The sequence below is a fragment of the Botryllus schlosseri genome, chromosome 16, assembly GCF_051294905.1.
Source record: "Botryllus schlosseri isolate E-star chromosome 16, Bs_hap1, whole genome shotgun sequence".
NCBI classification, from domain to species: Eukaryota; Metazoa; Chordata; class Ascidiacea; order Stolidobranchia; family Styelidae; genus Botryllus; species Botryllus schlosseri.
In genome coordinates, this window is record NC_137251.1 from 19,368,801 (window position 1) to 19,389,117 (window position 20,317).

The 20,317-nt window shown below is 39.1% G+C and overlaps 2 protein-coding genes across 2 annotated transcripts; one reads left to right on the forward strand and one right to left on the reverse strand.

The window, feature by feature from the left end:
- Positions 1-1,368: 1,368 nt before the first annotated feature.
- LOC145458758 (uncharacterized) lies at positions 1,369-10,015 on the forward strand. The gene is made up of 7 exons (XM_080337225.1): positions 1,369-1,727; positions 1,798-1,966; positions 3,276-3,386; positions 3,456-3,545; positions 7,208-7,322; positions 8,074-8,178; positions 9,357-10,015. The coding sequence occupies exons 1-7, from the start codon at positions 1,636-1,638 to the stop codon at positions 9,623-9,625; spliced, it is 951 nt and encodes a 316-aa protein (XP_080193351.1). The 5' UTR covers positions 1,369-1,635; the 3' UTR covers positions 9,626-10,015.
- LOC145458757 (cation channel sperm-associated protein 3-like) lies at positions 9,767-19,397 on the reverse strand. Its single transcript, XM_080337224.1, has 9 exons — positions 19,186-19,397; positions 18,412-18,574; positions 18,218-18,349; positions 17,181-17,315; positions 15,461-15,643; positions 15,234-15,401; positions 15,089-15,162; positions 14,240-14,416; positions 9,767-9,902 (listed from the first exon to the last, which is right to left on the reverse strand). Exons 1-9 carry the CDS (start codon positions 19,302-19,304, stop codon positions 9,821-9,823), a joined length of 1,233 nt encoding a protein of 410 aa, XP_080193350.1. The 5' UTR covers positions 19,305-19,397; the 3' UTR covers positions 9,767-9,820.
- Between the last annotated feature and the right edge of the window lie 920 nt (positions 19,398-20,317).

A 20,317-nucleotide genomic window follows, 5' to 3' on the forward strand; every position in this document is an offset into this window, starting at 1 on the left:
ATTGTTCTATATCACTTTCTATACGCCGCTTTGCGGTTATGTTACTGTATCCATGAAGTTAATCAGGCTATGTGACATAGGTGAGGATTCGAAATTAATATTAGCAACAAACAATCAAAAAGCGAGTCAGCTTGGCATATTCGATTTAGGGTCACATCAATCGTAAAAGAACTTTATCGGCCACTGCTGTACAAACTCATCATTTCGATATACGTGTGGTTCTAACTGCAGGGAAATTAAATTAAGAAAGACAGTTTAGTTAGACTTGCAGATGACAGTTAGACAAGTGCAAAAGTGACTTTCAGCCTGTTCATATAGAAAGGGGTTGAAATATATCAATAAAGATGCACCCATATAACCAATCGGAAACTTTTAGATGAGACAGTATACATGTGATTGTTTCATGTAGAAAATATGTAGAGCACGTCATGGTTGTTGCATCGGGGTCGACGTTTCTGAGACATACGGTGTAGCTAGAAACATTTGATTGTGTTGCTAGCCCTCACATTGGGCAGGGATAAAAAGCCCATCTGAGATACACGCGAAAATCATGAGCTTCAAGAGTCTTTGGTAATCGACCATTGTATACTTAAATTTCCCTTGAGGATTTTGAGACTATAACAGATATAGTTTCCGGTCTTATTGTCACAATTTATATACAGTTTAAAACTCATGTTAGGTAAATTGAAGGAGCGAGTGTGTCCAGATCGACTCCAAGGCCTATTTCATATACACTTTCGGGTAATGCTAACTTTTCAACAAGCATCAACTTTTATCAGCATCGTTTAATTAGTGTCCTGATGTCATAAAGTCCATATTATGATATTCGAAATGTTGCGGGTATTCTGCGCATTTGATCCGGTACATGTTAGCTTCATGCTAGACAGCATATTTTTTTTTTTGCGTTAGGAATCCACTTACCCTCAACCCCCCTCTTGCGAGTTGGAAACCAACTGTGGTTACACGAGTAAAATAGATTGCAGAATCACATAATCTCACACTGTAACATAACATAAATTAGTTATATCGAGCACAATATGGAGTAGTACATATCCGTTGCAATGCAATATCCAATAGGTTTGAACTGATGTTCTGACTACATTGCTGTTACAGAGGCATATGACCACCTGGATGCCTTACTTTGTTTGTGCTATTAAAATTTCACAGTCTAGTTCATTTGCAGATGTCCAGGCATATGTCCAATTGTTCAAAATATTAATGGCGACAAAGTCAATAAAGTTGATATATATCATTCCAAAGGTTAGGCCTGGCCTTCATTAAACATTTGCTACGCGATTTTATGAAAGAAGATGTGATTTAAGAGAACGAATCACGTTTTGAACGTACATAACGAAACTCGCGTGAAAACTGTTCCTATGAAAGATTCTTGGATGTCATTGTTATATGACACACGCTTCGTAAATACGGAATTGTCAATAGTGAGGCTATGTACAGGAGTTCAGGACAATAAAGAACTGCAGAAGACGTGATATTAATATGGACCAAGCTTACAGCCAGGTTATTCTTTGATTTAGCAGCGGCAGCGCTGATGATTAAGCTAAGTTTCATATCAACTACAATTTTCTTTTATTCTTATTTAGATTGTATTCACGTAGGCCTAAAGTTGAGATAATCATGGTGGAAGCCGATCCAGATTATCGAAGATGGTCAGATAACATTCTGCATTGGCAAGAAGCGCCATATGTCTACCCGTTTTCCGATAAAGGGTAATTGAATTGAAATCATCCAATTCGCAATGAACATGCGACTGAAGGTAAACTCCTTGATTTATATCAGGATCAAAGCCGAACGACGACTGCCGGTGCATCAGCCGTACGTCACAATGTATAACTCGGATTTCGTCACAAAGCCAATATCTATTCGACGATTGCGCCCAACGTCGATACACCGATTTAACAAACCGCATCCGAGGAGTACGTTCCATATCAATCAAGCCACAGACAAGGTTAGGGATTCTTTATTTTTGTACAATATTGTACGTTAAATCCTGTTGTGTTAGGGAAATATATTTTATTGGTAGCGACATTACACATGTCGTCAATTGACGTTACTGAGTTCATGTGGGGCCTTAATGCATATTCATTATTACTGCATTTTACTAAATTAGTTATGAGGTACATTGTTTCGTGTTGATATTCCATCGTTTGTATCCTGGCTGGACTGTGCGAAGGCGCTCAATACTCGCGCATCGACATAACAGTCTCAATCACAATGTTGATTTCCTCACGCTTACACGCTATAAAGCTATTCGATTTCGTGTTAATTGCGTTATGACGCGTAAAATTAATGAATCTGTTATCTAATATGATGATTAAGACGCAATCGTTGCCTTTTTGTGTAACTAATTCTAATATCGGCATTGCTGAACAGTGAACACCTTACAAATATCGAATGTTTGTAATCCTATTGTAATAGGTAGGCCTACAGCATTCACAAATCTTTGGCGCCATGAACAAAAAGCTGGCAACAGTATGGCACTGGGATTCCAGCCTCGTAAACTCAAGGCTATATGAACGTACTTAGTAAGGCTATGTTAGCTTCGAGTCAGTCGATTATACGATAGGCTTACCATATTTTGGAAATCTAAAAAGAGGACACTTTTTCAGAAATTTGAGACTTGCAAAACCGGAGAAGAATTCTCAAAGACCGGTGAATTTTTCCCACTTTGTGATCGGTTGACTAAAAAAAAGTCATCTTTTCCGCTCAGAGCTCAAAATACCGTTTTTCTTCCCGCATTGCTAGGTGGATGACTAAAAAAATATAAAAAAGGTCATCTTTCCGCCCAGAGCTAAAATAACCGTTTTTCACTCCGAAATACCCGCCGGTGCGTCAGTTCTGTGCTAATTTACGCCATATCACTCGCAATTTGCTCTAAATCTGACCTAAATTTTCAAAAAAGAGGACAAAATCTCAAAAAAGAGGACAAAAGGGCGTCCTCCGAGGACACTTTCAAAAAAGTCAAAAAAGAGGACAAATCCTCTTAAAAGAGGACGTATGGTAACCCTATTATACGAGCATTACTCACCATGACGTCATAAGAGTAAGAATGATGTGCAAATTTCAAATATGTACATTTTATGTGACCGTAAGGAAAACATTTCCATTTCTACACGACGTAAAATATTATTTGTCTACTTCACTGGAACTTGTGACAATCGTGTGGTTCAAAGCAAATCCATTTCGATTTACATGGTAATAATGTGTCGATTTTGAAGATTTCCCTGTTAAAATCTGACATGCAAATAACATTGCAGAAAATTTCCGTCGTTAGCACAAGAATGACTCTGGAGCAATTGAATGAAAAGCCAATTAACTCTCCAATGATATCCAACACTCATCGATCCTTCAGAGGAACTAAATTACCAGTAAGTGACTTGGATATGCGATGCGGTACTATATGCCGATTGTCCTTACGCGATTCGATTGGCTCATAGAGTGCTCAGAAATCTCGACAATTCAAAGAGACGTGGAAAGCTGCTGAAGGGATCGTACCTGAAATTCCAAAAGCCGGAGAGACGGTAGAGGTGACTAATAGAACTTAAGTCCGCTTTAGAACATAGGAAGAATCAAACGATTTTTTCAGCTGTGCAGCTAACCAAGAAACTATGTAAACTTACCCATTGTTTTGAAAAAAAATAAGGATTTAAATCGTTCTTTCCTCGTCAATACTGCTCTCTCTAGAAGATTTTTACTAACTACCGCAATCTATAGTTAATTGACTGTCAACTAACTACAGGTTTTAAGGAGTTATAGATACAGTACATAGTTGCGGATTTTGAAGAGTAACTAGTTCTAGTTCTAGCCTCCAGAAAACACGTGTCGTCGTTTGGCGTGAATAGTTCTGATCTGTTGTATGATGTTATTGCAGCCCTTAATATATAGCAGCCCATCCAATTTCAAACTTGCACTGATATTCGTGTGGAAATGCGATCCTATTCTGATAAAATAAAAATTAAGAAATTGATTCGGAATTGCGTCTGTATAGTTAGTTAGTTGCGGATTTTTAATGGCCTTTAGTTCTAGTTTTAGTTCCAGTTGCTCATTTTGAAAATCCAGTTTGCTATAGCTTGTACTGCTCCCCAAGTGTCGATAGGTTTTTAGCTATATGAGTGCCGTTTTCATGAAATATTCTGAATTTATTTGCGTCCGTGGCACACAAGACCTTAACAGGTGACGAGTGCCACTGAAAACTTTTAATAATAATGATACTAATAATAGCTATCTAAACCTAAAGCATGCGAAAGCGCGACAAGTCATGACACGAGTCATCCAAACACTGCTATACGTACCACATTATTTTGCTTTAGAATACCGTCACCTCTACTTAAAGTTTTATTAATAATAATAAAAAGCACACTCTTCACATTTCAAACTTTACGCAGTAGAAAGTAGTTTATTACTAGATTCCCAGGAACGGGGCCGTAACAGCACTTCGTCAGCCCCCCCCCCCCAAAAAAAAAATAACTTTGGTCCTGGGCTTCGCGCGATTTACATCCTATTCATAATTATTTCCTACTATTTAGTCTGAATTTCATATGTAAAAATCCCTCATCCACAGTCGTAACCTTCCATGCCATCAAACCATCAGCCCACGCAGTTTCAAAGGTTCATCTGCTAAACATGACAGAAATCCTAAACGAGATTGACATAATTCGAATCACGAGTTTGATTTCAGATTGGCCACTCCAGTTGTAATTATTTCAGTGATGTGCTTATAAAAATGATTCACGCGTGTCTTAGGTAGATTCGTTCTATTTATGCGTAGAATTAGGGTATTTATATTTTATCTACACATAGTAGAAGCGTGTTCGAAGCTAACATGGTTATGATGCTGTCAGCATTGTGTGTCCTGGAACTGAACCAAAAGTTGAATTAGTAAACCTTTGAACAGATCTCTGCTCTGAGATTTAAATTTCAATCCTGTTCTAAGAATCGGAACAACCGACTTTCATCGCTATAGTTTTGACAAAATGGTTATTCAGGCCGACCAGCCTATGAAATCTCGCCACTGTTTCTGAGGCTTGTACGATATCATCAAACCAATATGTGGATTGTTGTAAATAAGCATGTATATTATCTCCATGTCCTCACTATAAAATCAAATACCAATATTGCGTTTTGGTTTATAGTCCCAATTTTATATAGTGCGGCCCGCGAATAGATTCAAATATTGAATGCGGCCCGCGAGCTCAAATGTTTGCCCACCCCTGGATATTATGCTATCAATTTATTGTCCTCTCTACTCCCGTAATTAGATTTACCGGTAGAGCTGAGTGAAGTGTCTTGAAAACGAGAGGGCCCGTAAATAATGATTAAACATCTTCGGGCGGGCGGACCTGTTGATATGACTTCGTTACATGATGTTATTTCGTGACTTCCAGTCTGCTATATTAAAAAATATAGAATCGCCCAAGTAGGCTTCTAAACTAAGAGACGCATACGATTTCAAATTGGTATTTCTTCACTGGCATAAAATTTTTCCCAGCCGGATGGTATTTGTCTTGTGAGGTTCAGATTGCAATGACAGGAACATTCGGCACCAGTCATTTAGGCGCCTATGGACATTGGACAATTAAACCTATATGCATTTTGTATAGCCTATATAACGAAGTCTTCGGTCTGCATAAGGCAGGGCTGGCCAACCTTTTCAGCCAACGGGCCACATTCGATCGTGGAATGATTGTGCGGGCCACTAGCCGCGCAAAGCGCGAAAATTTTTTGAAGTTCATAAGTCAATAATATTGTCATTTGACTATATTGCGTGCCTGTTGTATATCGCTGGGCTAATTTTGCGAGGACTGCGCTATTCGGCGCTTGGACATACCGATATCGACAGATGCGACCAACATGCGTCAATCATTTCGGGCCTATGTTTCGTAGTCGACGGTCTTAGTGCGAGCGCAAACGCAATGTCGCATATGTTGAACGACACTTTGTCTCGTAATCGCGAATATAGTTAGACCCAATCTGATACATTAGGTGTTCTACCATTTTCACAAAAGGGCAACAATATTAAAAACAAGAAATCGAGTAACAAAATGTTGCGCCAAGCTTGTAGAAAATTTTTACCTTCGATAAATCTACCGAAAATTATTCTGCTCTATTGTAGTGTACGAAGATATACCAATACGTGAAAGGCTGATGGATCTGTCAATGCGTCGGAACTGATATTTTAGTCATCCCATCTCAAGTGTTGCGGCCAGACTAATGAAATTTTTGGTTGGCCTTGCAAGTTCAAAATCTGTGCAATCCATTTTTGATGATATTATAAATTTCGGAAATGACCTCGCGGGCCACTCAAAACCTTCTCGCGGGCCACATGTGGCCCGCGGGCCACGGGTTGGCCGGCCCTGGCATAAGGGCATAGACCTTTTCGGCCAAGCTTTTCGCGCTGCCGATCGTTCTGGCACACTTCTTGGAATCGCATGTTATATGGCCTAAAACTTGATTGTATGTCATGGTGGGTCGTGGCGCGGTAATGGCCCAATACCCAATAATATGGAAAAAACGCTACTTGAATTCGCGCGAAAAAATTTTGAAAAAATTGCATAAATTTTCAAAAAATACTCTATGATTTATGCCAATTCACGAAATAATTTTGGGCCCCCTTCGAGTTCGGCCCCCCCCAATTGCTTCTCAGGAACACTAAACCAGCGATACTATTATTATCATCATCTTCTCAAGACACGCTATGTACAATGCAGTAGACAATATATAATTGGTTGCTATCATTGACTGTCATCATTTGGGAGACGCCATATGAATAGTTTTCTGGCGCATGTGCATCTTGAAACTTCGAAAGTTTTCTCGGGATATTGGAAAGAGAGATCGCCTCTTTACTATACTTTTAACGTTACGTGGAAACTTTCACAACGTTAACTGTTCATCCCATTTAATTTGAAGTAGATTTGACAGACCTTGCAAACGCACTGTTTTTGCGGGAGTAACTAGTCTATACTTTGATGTTTTATAATTATGTGGGAATCATTGATATTCAATCCCATCTGCAAAGGTGTATATTCTGCTGGGTCTTGCGAAATCACAGTCTGAGTACAGAGTAAAGAAAATATAGTTGCAGTATCATACAGCTATATGTATTCTAAATTGTTTTTGCTCGTGACCTATATAATGCAATCCCTATCTTTCTTAATGATTGTAATAATTGAGTAACAACCTCTGTTTACAGACTCGACTGTTTCCTTGCATACCTCGTAATGCACGGTTGACCGCAGACCGAGCAACCAAGATTACGAACGCAGTCATCAAACCAAGTGCAGACAAGAAGCAGCCTCATCTAAAAGGTACTGGTATATTATAGATATGGAGATTATATACCTTCAGTACATTCAATCGGAATATCTTATGGTAACTCCGTTTTACGGTTTTAGTGATGTACGATGACTATTTAGTTAGATCATGAGTGGGGAACCTTCTGAGAACTCATGACCGCATCAGTTGTATAGATTTAAAGTGATCATTGGTCAGTCTAATTCTACATAATGGAACGCAAAGCAGCACCCGAGTCCTTTTATATCGAACGGAAAGAACTTACCCTTGGCACATTAGGCCCACACAGGCGATACGCACCACTGTCGTTGCCGTGTATGGAATATTTTAATTACTCTTATGGCCTGAATGATCCCTTTCTTTGGTGCGAAGCATACACGCTACTATATTCTCATTTTTCATTGTAAGGTTTCCTCGGTTATGTGTAGCGGAGCAACCCCCGTCTTAGGAACCCTGGTCTGGCAGTCTGTAGTCGCATAGGAGGCTAACTCCCTCAAACGACAGCAATACATCCCAGTGCCGGTTCCAAGCCGCGGTACACGCGATAAATGTTGTTATTTATTTCAAGTAGAGGCAATCGACTGGTTACATTACGTTAGAAATATATAGTGCATGGTTTAATGTATGACAATTTGTGGGCGATGTCATTACGCTTGATGCGGTACAATGGAATGTAAGTCATCAATAAGTCTATAATTTATTTCATTGGAAAATAGGCTGATTGTCATGACTATGTGTACGAAAGTTGACTTAATGCTATTACAGGATCCATGGGCGATATTATGCGAGGCCATCCATTAGAAGAGGGACCTATATATCCGTTTCTACCTGTGAAAGACCTTGGTAGACCGGCGTTGAAGCCTTTATCCGGTGAGAATATTTATGAGTAGGACGATTTTATTGACATGTCAAAAAAAGTCAAAATTTTGTCAATATTGTAGCGTTAGGTTAGAAAATGTCAAAGTTGTATACAAAGTCCAAAATTTTTTGCAACCTGCATATCGTTTGTATCGAAGAATTTGCACTATCGGTGAACTTATCATTTGACATTTTACAGCTTGTAGACTACTTTATAGGCCTACCGTTGTAGACGGTCCATTGTCTGATCATTGTGAATCAAAAACATTCAGATGAAACAGATAGGTTGACATGGTGTTATGCTCAACGTACCGCAATATCCTAAGTGAAGCAAGACTGCGTGGGCTTGCATGGCTCTTGAAGGGCATAATGAAAAATTGTGATGTAGACACCATTGGTAAAATGAAACAACACGGTGTGTCACCAGCAGTGTACGCGGAACTTCAGTGTTGTCAGCCAACAACTGCTGCTGTTGGACTTCCTTTTCCATTCTTGGCAAGGACAGACACTTTCTACCCGAGAATGTAGGAAAGTATCTTTCGTTGTACTACAACAAATTTTAATTATTTCTACCATCAAACGTGATGTAACTACTGGGATTATTGATACTGCCAGATTTCGTTAAAATGAAGTTTTCTCATGTAAAAATTTTTCAGTTTTTGAGTTAAAAAAGTTTTTTCAGGCCAAACTTTTTCGTAAGGACAGACAGTTCCAACCAGAAATGAAGATAAGTTTAGTGCAATTCTAACATTGTGTGGGAAAACACCTAATTGGCATACGTTTGGTAAAAGTTGGTCAAAATTAAGTTTTTAAAGTAAAAAAATGTCAAAATTTTGATTTTTTTCAGGTCAAAATCTTCCGTTTTTTAGAAAAAAAATCGCCCTATTTATGAGTATCGGCCTCTACACCTCTGTATGCTTATTTAGGCTACCATACTTGCGTATACGGGATCAGTGGTGTTTGGAGGCCCAATTTAATTTTTTTGTGATATTTACCCGAAGAAATGATTTTATTGTTCCGAATTGAACAATGGAAAATTTACCTATGAACGGTATATCTTTTAAATCATCATTATATAGTCTACTCTAATAGATCATTTACAATTGTAGTTTTTGACGCTGTATTATGTTATTTTCGGTCGCTCAATTGATCATAAGGACTCAGGTTCATTCGTCTGTGTTTATTTGTAGGCCGGTCAAATACTATGGAAGTTCCTATGTGGGACGGTGCGCCACGCTCTCAAGCGACCACAACCCAAAAAGTTTATGGAAGAAAACGAAAATTTTCAAATTACATCGATCCGTCCGCAGAAGCGGTAGCACCTGACGTAGAAGTGCCAAGTTCCAAAGAACTGATGTTCAAAGAGTATACACAGTATCCGAAATATGCACCGCAGATGTTGGATGGGTATTATAATGACAGGAAGCCGAAGAGATTAGTCCCTCTGCGGTTAAGATAATATCCTGGAAACCCTGAGCAGGCGTCTTGAATTACCATCGCCATAGCATCTGTGGTTTTTTATCCATTGCATATATCATGCATTGCGCTTCCAAGCTTGGATAAATTGTCGGTATGCCATCTTTATGGTATTTAACTAAAACGATAGCAAATAATTGTATATTTCCCGTCCGATAACACGGTTACTGTGTCTTTTTCATTCTCCTAGGCGCTTTGATAACTCTCTGCCCATGCTTTGCGTTAAGACATCTGCCATTTCGTAATGAAGATTTTGAATCCTGAAAATTCATACATGTTACTTTCAGAGCTACTTTTTGACTATCATGGCTCAAGTTTATCGTGGCCAGGTATAATATTATTTCATGAAAATAAAGGTTTACAGTCTTAATCACTCGAGCAGTTGGGATTTAAAATACTGATAAGTATAGGTATGTAAGTCCGAGTTATCACAAGTACATGAAATAGCTCCTATATCCCGTGGTCGGCCAGACGGTTCTATTACAAGAGTGAAATATTTTCAGTCAGTTCTGTAACAAAATTTCATTGATAGTAACCTGACTAAATATGAATTCGAAGATCGCATCTATTTGTAGTGCCATTATAGTCATGATGCGTTATTCGCGAATACTCCTTGCAATTTGGAAAGTAGGCTGTAGCTACCCCGTCTGACTCCTAAATGCGACTCCTTGATCAAATTAAAGTTTTGAAACTAGGCTACTTCTTGACTTTGCAGAACTTTCATTTTCTATTTCCACTTCGAGCAGTTTTGACATGTATTGAAAATTGCTACTTCTACGTGTGCTTGAGTAGAAATTTACGCGGCCTTACTTCTACTTCTACTTGATTAGCAACCCTGACTACTTTGGCCACCACTCAGTATTATTACTGATTGGAATATAATGTATATAATATATCAATTACCGATGAGTGGTTCAGACGCAATTTCTCTTACGTTGAAGAGGAGATCATCAAATTTAGTGCAAACTAGTTCTGTTGACACGTGTCTAGGAGAGAAACCTAAAGAATGGCAATCAGTTTGCTCTATAGCGGAGAATTCGAGATTTATTCAGATTTTAGTAGTTCGCGCACGTCTTGATGGCTACGCAATTCCAAGGTTGTTGTTTGTGTTTTTGTGGTATTCGTGGTATTTGTAGACTGCTATGGTCATTTACACCAGGCCGATATTCTTCATTCTTTCCCGTAACTGCCGACTTTAGCACGGCCCACTTCTAGGCTTTTTGGAAGACACCGCTTTGGCGGATTAGGTGGCGAGGAGGAGCCTAGATAAACCTCCAATATTTTCGGTAGAGGACATTTACAAGGTGGCATAATCGATTTGCTGAAAGATAACGCTGCTATATTCAGTGAATACCAACACCGAACTACTCCTTTTTCACGCACAGTTGTTCTGTTGGAATTGACAACGTATCCATGTGAGTCCAAACACATACATTCAAAATCGAAAAGATCTGTTGCAATACTCATTATTGACAAAGATCTAATTCAAACGAGGGACGTATGCATATTGCTTACAGAAGCCTATATAGGCCTATTCATTGAGAGATGTGGTAATAGATATCGATGAAGAGACATTACGTAGCATATTTCTTCTTGTTGTTGGGCAGCAGTATTGGCAATTCCCTAGAAACACTGTGATAGTAATATTAGGACCCATATTAATAATTCTTCTAATATTTATGTTGCATTTTTTTAAAGACGCATACCATACACTGTCATTGTAAAAATATCCAGACAGGATTGATACAGACACGCCGATAGGATGAAGTCGAAAGTCGTTATGTGAGTAGGCTACTGTTTATAATATACCAGTACTAACTACTGTTGAAGCACGCAGTCACAATGGACAATGATGCATACAAAGAATTCCAGATATCCCTAATTATAGCTGCATACCGAACTATCAACCAGACATGGGGTAATCGTGATTAGTAATCGTAATCGATTACGACGATTACAGCATTTTCAAGTAATCGTAATCGCAATCGATTACATTCGAAAAAATTCCGAAGTAATCGTAATCGTAATCGACTACTTCCCATATCTAATCGATTTCTTTGCCCATGAACGATTACTTTTTATTCGCACAAGGACTATGACATGAACTGAACATTCGTCAACAAGGAGATATTATACCAGATTTATTGATAGCACAAATGTCTGATTTTTAAATGCCACTGCTCATTCTTACGTCAGAAGTATTAGCTTTGCTCGTCATTGCGTAAGAAGTATCCACACTCCAAAGCCACACATATGAAATAGGCATTCGATGTTCATCGTAGTGCGATTGTAAGAACACCTGTCATGCTATTCTGTATATCAGGTTATCAATGCACTCCAGACGCCACTTCCTTGCAGCAGGATAATAATCACCACTCTGCCTAGTTTCAAATAGTAACTTATAAGTACTGATGTCTGCATGGCTATGCTCAGTTAGACCGTTGTTGCTTAGCAGACAGTAGGCCCATGTACGTGCGTACTACGTACACTGGACAAAGATTTGAAATTTTGTACTCGTCAAACGAAAGAAAAATTACGATTTCCACAATGAATCTGCTGATATATATCATAAGCGAGCCGTTGTTCGCCGTTTCTCATAACGGCAGCTCGCAGTATCTGTATTAAGTGGAAGACAAAATTTCATGTACACCTTATCTTGTTCTCCTATGACTCTACCTGAAACGGTCTCCAATCGTAATTACCCAAGTCTTTTCTCAACATTTAGAGCTGCCGCCATATCCACCCGCTAATACACCACGTTAGCTTGAGTTGTAGGTGTAGCTAGAATCAGGACCAAAACAGCAAGTCGCACCATAACTCCAAACGTTATTCATAGGTCCCATGCGGTATTCAATTTTCAGGTTGATGACTGGATTTCGTCAGAGTATTGGTATTCACAATATATTACTATTCATTTTTAATCCTCTCAACCTCCGATGGTCAGATTTACTGGTAGAGCTGGGGGCACGTAATTCATAATTTTAACATGTGATATGTTGGTATAATTGCTCTATTGTATATTGTTAATTCGTGACCTGCCATCTGTTATATAATCAAAATATAGTGTAGTCACCCTAGCGTAGCAGACTAAACTTTCGTGAGACGCACACACACATTGTCATGTCTTCATTCCTCTGTGGGTGCCCCGGTGGCATTTGTATGGTGGGACTGAGATTGAAACGTCAGGACTATTCGTTACGTCCATCCAGCTCGGCTATTGACAATGGACGCATATTCAAAGCTTCGGCCTAGCCTAAAACTAACTTTGGTAGTACACTTCGCGGAGTCGCATGTTGACCGAATTTCCATATATCTTTGGGTGGGGCGCCGAAATGCCTACTCCTATAACTTAGGCATGCTTTTATTCTTGAGGGAGAGACGAATGCATTTCAAAATCAAGTTATTTAGAGACAATAATTTGGAAAGCTCGAAGAACATTTTCAAGTTAATTACATCGCTCGAAAATATCCTATATAATTTATGTAACGAAATACTTTGGAGTTCCCTTCGAGCTCGCTCCCCACCAGCGTTTTAACCAAGTCACAAGGTTCCGAGTCACAAGTCAATCTCAGTTTATAGTTTTGACTCGAGAAAAGTCGAGTAATTTTTAATTCACCAACGAGTCAAATCCGAGCCCAAATCAGCTAGTACGGGGCCGAGTCCAAGTCAATATATGTTCACTGTTCAGTTTTCAGTTCAATTCGGTTCAACCCACTTTTCAACTCTGCTGAATGATATAGATGGCTCGCATTCATAATATAGTAATTTTCCCCAGTGTTAACACTTTCTGGCCTTATTTTTCAAGTATCAGGACAGATAGACGAATTATCAATAATGTGTTGACTTTACTATTCTTCGAAGTTACAATGAAATGTCTGTCTTGGCCGCCCGAGTCTCGAGTCGTATGACTTGGTTTGAGTCATGCATAATGACTTGAGTACAAGTCAAGTCAATGCAAAAATTGACTCGAGTCAGCAAAATCGCGACTCGAGTCATTACAACCCTGCTCCCCACCCTATTAGTGAGTTGGGGGTGCGACAGTAACCGACCGGGCAAGAAATCAAATGGGTAGGTGCGATAAATTGTCATCTATAAAGTTGGACATTCGGTAGGCCTATATTATGACGTAACACGCAAATGATGTATCAACTATAAAGAAAGTTGTTATCTCATTACGCCTTTTCATCACAATCATTATATTTTCTACCAATATCTTCTAAGATTAGTTCTAAGAAGCAAAATAAATGTAATCGTGAGTAATCGTGATTACTTTTCGAATGTAATCGTAATCGTAATCGACTACTTCCTGATTTTGCTGTAATCGTAATCGTAATCGTAATCGCGTGATTCAGAAGTAATCGTAATCGCAATCGATTACATTCATGAAGTAATCACCCCATGTCTGCTATCAACTACACAAGCCTGACCATCAGTGAATATGATTAATCATTTTATAATGCGTCGTAGCTTATTACGACGGACTCGATTCCGTAATGTAGTGGTCTCGATTCCGTAGTGTAGGGGTCATCGCGTTCGCCTAACATGCAGAAAGGTCCCCGGTTCGAGCCCGGGCGGAAACACCCCCTATTGATTTTACCTGTATACCGTCTCATCCATATGGTCCAACGTTTCTAGATAAAGTTGTAACCATGTTGGATCCGACACAGTGTCTTCCATAATCGCGTAATCGTCGTTTCTGAGAGTTTCTCGGAATGGTTTCACCATATCATAAAAATTTCCATAATCGTTTTCTTCCTGTTTTTCTTGTAGCTTTCTGTGAATTTATTTTGCTGTAGCCGTAATTCCGAATATAGAGATGCAGTTCTACATCAATTGATCGACATTCAACCAGTGTTGGGATCAAGTCACTACCTTCGAGTCACAAGTCATGTCGAGTTATTGCACAATGCCTCGAATCAGGTCAAGTCACTCGATTTTTCAAGGTGACTCGAGTCAAGTCAAGTCACTCGGTTTTTGAAGGTGACTCGAGTCAAGTCAAGTCACGAGTCAAGTCACAAAGTCATGTACGAAGTATAAGAGGCACAATGGAAGCCATTGCATTTTGCGAGATGATTGAAGTATACAGATTGAGTCGCTATTCATTCTGAATCGAGTAACATATATCTATAGTCAGTCAGACATTTTTGCAAAGTGACTCGTGTCAAGTCAAGTCATCTGAAAAAGTTGATTCGAGTCTGACTCGAGTCGTCCCGAACACTACATTTAACTAGAGAGCCAATTCGCTCTTTGCCGGTATCCGTTTCAAGTTAATTGTCACGCTATGAAATAGTAAAAAAGTTGGGCCTCTTAAAATATATATAAGCACTGCGTTGCCTGAACAAATGCTGAACAATAACATCGCACCATCCACCATCGACATCATAGCAAAACTCTTATCCGAAAGGTAGGATATGATATATAGGATTATATCAGATTGAAACATTACCTGACACCCTCGTGTTGACTCAACAATATTGCCTCTTTCTTTCTAGCTAGTGTTGCCTCTTTTTCCGCGATAACCTGTTTCAAAGATGAACGAACACGAGTTGGTAATTAGCCTATAGCACTGCAAATGGCTGGTGTAAATATACCTGCTCGTGAAAGTTTTCGTTGGCTTCGTGAATATTCATAATATTTACTCCAATGAATATGTTAAATATTAGGAAATGTCCGATGATAATGAAAGGAATTGTATAGAGCCTCGAGAGCATGGTCGTTTTACTATCCATTTCAAGCTGTGCATCGAACCATCCGTCGACCTTGAAATTACGTTTAAATATAAATTCTTTTCAAGTGGAAATACATTATTATTTCTCACCGTAACAAAGCTGAAAAGTGTGAGGAAGGCGACTCCCAAGTTACCCCAGTTGTCCTCATCTCCGCCTTCGTATCCGAACAAGTAGTAGCCGAAAATTGCAAACAGGAACATCAGGAATAGTAAGATAAGCATGACGTTTGTGAATGACTTCTTCATGGTGTCAAATAGAGCCGTAAGTAGAACCTATACGCCGTAAAAGCGATTATTTTATTCCTTTTCTTTTAAAAAAGGATTTAACATCAAAATTGTCAGCGTCAGCTAGCGAGTGATAGTTTGTTCAAGTACCAACAATTTCTCATATCAATTCAATCCTAGTATCAATCTAGAATCTATATCAATGAACTTCTGGTATGTGGCTGGAACAGTCTGTCGTAAATAACGAACGCTCACGGAAGCATATGCCTACACTACATATAGCATGCCCGTAGACGGACATACCACAGACAGACAAACCCGTGGACATCAATTTGGCATGATCGAGAATTCTCCATAATGACCAGCTTATATCCAGTCCACCTGCCTTTCAAATTTTTTGATCCAGCTCGGGATCTATATAGCTTCCATGGCTATCCTAGGGTTACCATAATTCTGTGCCTCTTTAGCGCCCACTACTGGATATAGAAATGAAGGTATGAGGTGAGGTATGGGCACATTGTCTGTGAATATGACGTCACACCAGCAAAGCTTTGCTTATCGACCAGAGGTGGTCACGATCCGGTTCAGGAGTGGCTGTGTGTTGTGTAAACAGGACCAAAACCACATTTTCCAGCCCCCCTCCCGCCTAAATATTAGACAATGATTTGGGGCGCACCATAGGGTAATCGATGCAAATTCTGGGGGGGGGGGGGGGGGGGCTTGCTATATGCATCTGGTCGTTAATTTTTTTTTTGAATGAATTCTACCAATAATATTGTTCCTTCCGCATATTATTGTATAGTTTGATCCGATCTCCGCCCACGTGATCAGAGTTAGTGGTAGAGCTGGTGGGGGAAAATACAGGGAGCGTAATTGTATACATGGTTAAGTCATGTTCATGTCACAACGATAAGATAATTTATCAGCCTAATGCCGGTGCACACCACGGAGCTTTATAATCACCCCGCATCCGGTGGTTTCTAAACTTTTATGGCCGCGTATCCATCTGCAATTTGAAAATGTTCCGTTGCGCAGATCAACATTTGACGAGCTGATTACTAAAAGAAGTCAGCACCTTTGCCCATACTTACGCACGGGCTATTTTGGAAGTTGATTACGTTCAACATCCTGGCGAACCCCGGAACAAATGGCATACGACCCTACGTTTAGAACCACTATCTTTGAATAAAGCACTTAAACGGCCTTAACCGTCTAGGAATATACCGTTCTCCAATAACTGCGATTACAATTAGGCTTGGTTCAGTAAATGAAGTTATTTTTATTTATTCTGTTATTGTAGTTTTTGTGAGGGTGGCAACCCCCATATTAAAATCAATATATGTTATGGTACATCGCGCGCAGCGCGAAGAAAAATTTCATGTATCATCAATATTCTACAAAATAGTGTTATTATGTTGATTTACGAAAAGATTATGAGCATACGTCAAGCCTTCAAAATTCTGGACATTTAGGCATAATTTGGAAATTCCTACCGGACACAGTTTGAACAGTGAAATTCCGGACATGTCCGGGAAATTCCGGACGTATGGCAAACCTATCCTATACCCTTTACTCCAATACGTACTTGTAAACCGCGTACGAAAGACACGGCTCTCATCGCTCTGATTGCTCGGGTGGCCTTCAAGGTGCGAAGAATTGGAATAGCTCCGGTCCAGTTTGTACTTTCGTTATCTTCCAGCTCAAGCTCATCCAAGAATACCTATAGATTCATGAATATTTACGAATGAATGAATGAATGAATGAATTTATGAATGAATGAATGAATGAATGAATGAACGACAGGCGTCGGATTACATTGAAATCCTGTTCGCATTTCGTATATACATTTATTTCATAGCATATGTGAGAAGGTTTTTCGTCAGCACCACCAAGGAAGGCTCATTGACGATGGAGATGCGAAGAACCGTTGGTTAGGTTATTGAGTATGCACCACAATTTCCTTTTCACTCTACCGCGGACTGCAGAACGCCTCAGGGAAGTCGCAGATACAACATCAAGTCTAGCAAGGTCGGGGATCGAACAGGCGGAATCCACGACATACTGATCTACGCGAACACTAAATACAGCTAGATGAATTTTAAATTGATTAATATGCTACTTTTCAAACCAAACATTTGTTACGCTTCGGGAAAGTCAACTACCACCAGTCTATCACTTCTGGAGTCAATGAATGAGAATTTGGATATAGCACAATTTGTGATTCCATTACAATTATGCCACTCACATTCATTAATAGAAAACAACCCCTATAGCCTGGTTCTGTCATTGTATCCATATTATACACTTTTAATTAATCTCAGACGCATTTGTAACAGATGTTATCACAGAAAGTGGTGCACCACACCTTCATCGGGGATACCTGACACTAAGGTTTTACAATACTACTGTCATAGTGCCAATAATAATAATTACTGAACAAAATTTAATGAATTCACCCGATATAGCATTAGTGGTTTACTGTTTGCCAATATACCCATCACAGTCATCAAGTTATTCTAGCTAAGGTTGATCTAAAACAGTCTGTTCGTAGTTTTTTCTCGTTTATCTCGGAATATCAACAACGTTATATACAAGACCAATCAATAGCATACGAATTCTTACCTGCAGATATGAGATCAAAAGAATGAAAAAATCGAAGCGATTTGACATCGTTTTCCAGTAGGTGACAGGCTCGACATACACTTTCAAAGCAAACTCCACCGTATAAATTGACAGAAAAATAATATCGAATGTCTGAATATAGAACGGCATGTCACGCAGAAAAGGTGAAACCTCGGTAATTATAAAACAAATACCGAGTATAGTTCTCGAAGGGGCTCGTAGCTGTCATTGACCTCCAGCATCATGATGACAGAGTTAATCAAGATGGTGAGCATCACAGTGGCGTTGAATAAGGGGCTTTCGCTCACCGAACGCGCAAAATCATGAAGCGCCTTATCCTGTCTGTTTTCAATACACCTGAAGTGAAACGATAGTACCCAGATTGGTAACTTCCGCGTGTGGATATCAAAAGACGGCGCCTCTACGACAAATGTATCAATTACTTCTCCAGAATTTGTTAATTTATTTCATTGTTCAGAACACCACCTCATTCTGGTTCAAAGAACAGGCAAAGAAGATTTGAAACCACTAAGTGTGGTTACTGATTACAACGATCACTATTTCCCACAATAGTGCAGGAAGATTAGTTAATAGTTATTACAAAAAAGTCATGGAATATACATACAGTAGGTGAGAATACACAGTAATAATCACCAAAACTTGACAAGCAATCGGATGGCGTTGGTACAAGCAAGATGAAATTTGTAGGCATACGACAGAGAGACACAAACCGACAATGTTGATAATACATCTTTCTAGTTGGCCTAATCAAGTCGCCAAAAATGGAAATTCATAATTTGCGAGGTATGCATGAGCTTACTATAACTTCACTTAATATGTATAAGCAACACTGGATTTCAAAACGATTTGACGTTAATTGGACAATGTACTGATCTTCCACACTACTGGAAATATTACGGAATGCCTATCTCATTTCACGATCTTTACAAAGATCTACCGGTTCGTACCCAATCGGTTTAGTCAATTCCTCATCGACATCTTCGAAATCATCATAATCATCATCATTTTCCATGGATGGACCATCTTCACCGTCCATTGGTTCTTGAGGCTTGCGACGAACGTCCATCTTGATTCGATACGGAGAATTGTAATCTTCTCGTTTGACGATTATATCATATATAATTGATTCGTGATTGTTACGTCATATAGATTTCGATGATCTGGAAAGGGGCTCTACAAATTTTTCAGACATGTCTCTTTACTCTTAACGATATCATGCGACAAAGATCGAACAATACAACATGTACGCAATTACCTGTATCATGGAATAGAAGAGGGAAACCTAGTGCGAATCATAAGCAGAATTTTCGGTACTTCCAGTTCTATCTTCGCCCTTACAGAGGTGCACATTAAAGAATCATTTCTACTTTTCCCGAGTGATCAAATAGATTGAATCTATAGGCACTTGCAATAATTTCTGTGTGCCCAAGTTTTCAAGAATTAATTGTAACACAAAGTATACGACACCCATCGGTTATTGTCACGCTGATGGAATACTTTGTAATCTATAGGTGCAATCGAGAAGTAATAATACCTATAAATCTGCACGACTGATGTTTTTCAGCATGTCGCTTACTTGTCCTAGAGAATTAATGATCAGTAAGGGCTGTACAGGATATTGCATACGACTTGGTTTCAAAGATTCGTATTGTGTAGATTCGTAAAGGTTGTAAATTATAAAAGATTGTATACTTAGTGACCACTGAGCAGTGACCGTTATTGAACGCATACTTTCATAATCTTCGACAAAACTTCCCATCGGTCACTCATATTGATTTGTAATATATAATTAGCATCGCTAATTCAGATGTGCTATTTAGTTACCTCTAGGGGTGCATTTAACTATAGAATATAAACATGGAATGGAAACGACCGATTTTGCAACTTCGTTCCGCTTCGCTGAGGCTAGAATTCAGAATTGTTTTGCGTAAGCGACTGACGATTTTGTTCAAAACCCTGTTTACATACTATAATTTAAAACAAATGGTCGTTTAAAACAGTGGTTCTCAACCTTTTTCACCTCGCGGACCGGTAAAATTTCAAAAACAATGTCTGGCGGGCCGGTGAATTGTCAAAATT

Bases quoted from the DNA above. Each gene is read 5' to 3' on its own strand.
- LOC145458757 (XM_080337224.1), bottom strand. From the start codon at position 19,304: ATGGACGTTCGTCGCAAGCCTCAAGAACCAATGGACGGTGAAGATGGT. The intron at 17,316-18,217 runs GTAAGAATTCGT...ATGAATCTATAG, and splicing joins TTTTGATCTCATATCTGCAG to GTATTCTTGGATGAGCTTGA. The intron at 14,417-15,088 runs GTAATGTTTCAA...ATAAATTCACAG, and splicing joins AGTCAACACGAGGGTGTCAG to AAAGCTACAAGAAAAACAGG.
- LOC145458758 (XM_080337225.1), top strand. From the start codon at position 1,636: ATGGTGGAAGCCGATCCAGATTATCGAAGATGGTCAGATAACATTCTG. The intron at 1,728-1,797 runs GTAATTGAATTG...GATTTATATCAG, and splicing joins TACCCGTTTTCCGATAAAGG to GATCAAAGCCGAACGACGAC. The intron at 8,179-9,356 runs GTGAGAATATTT...GTTTATTTGTAG, and splicing joins GGCGTTGAAGCCTTTATCCG to GCCGGTCAAATACTATGGAA.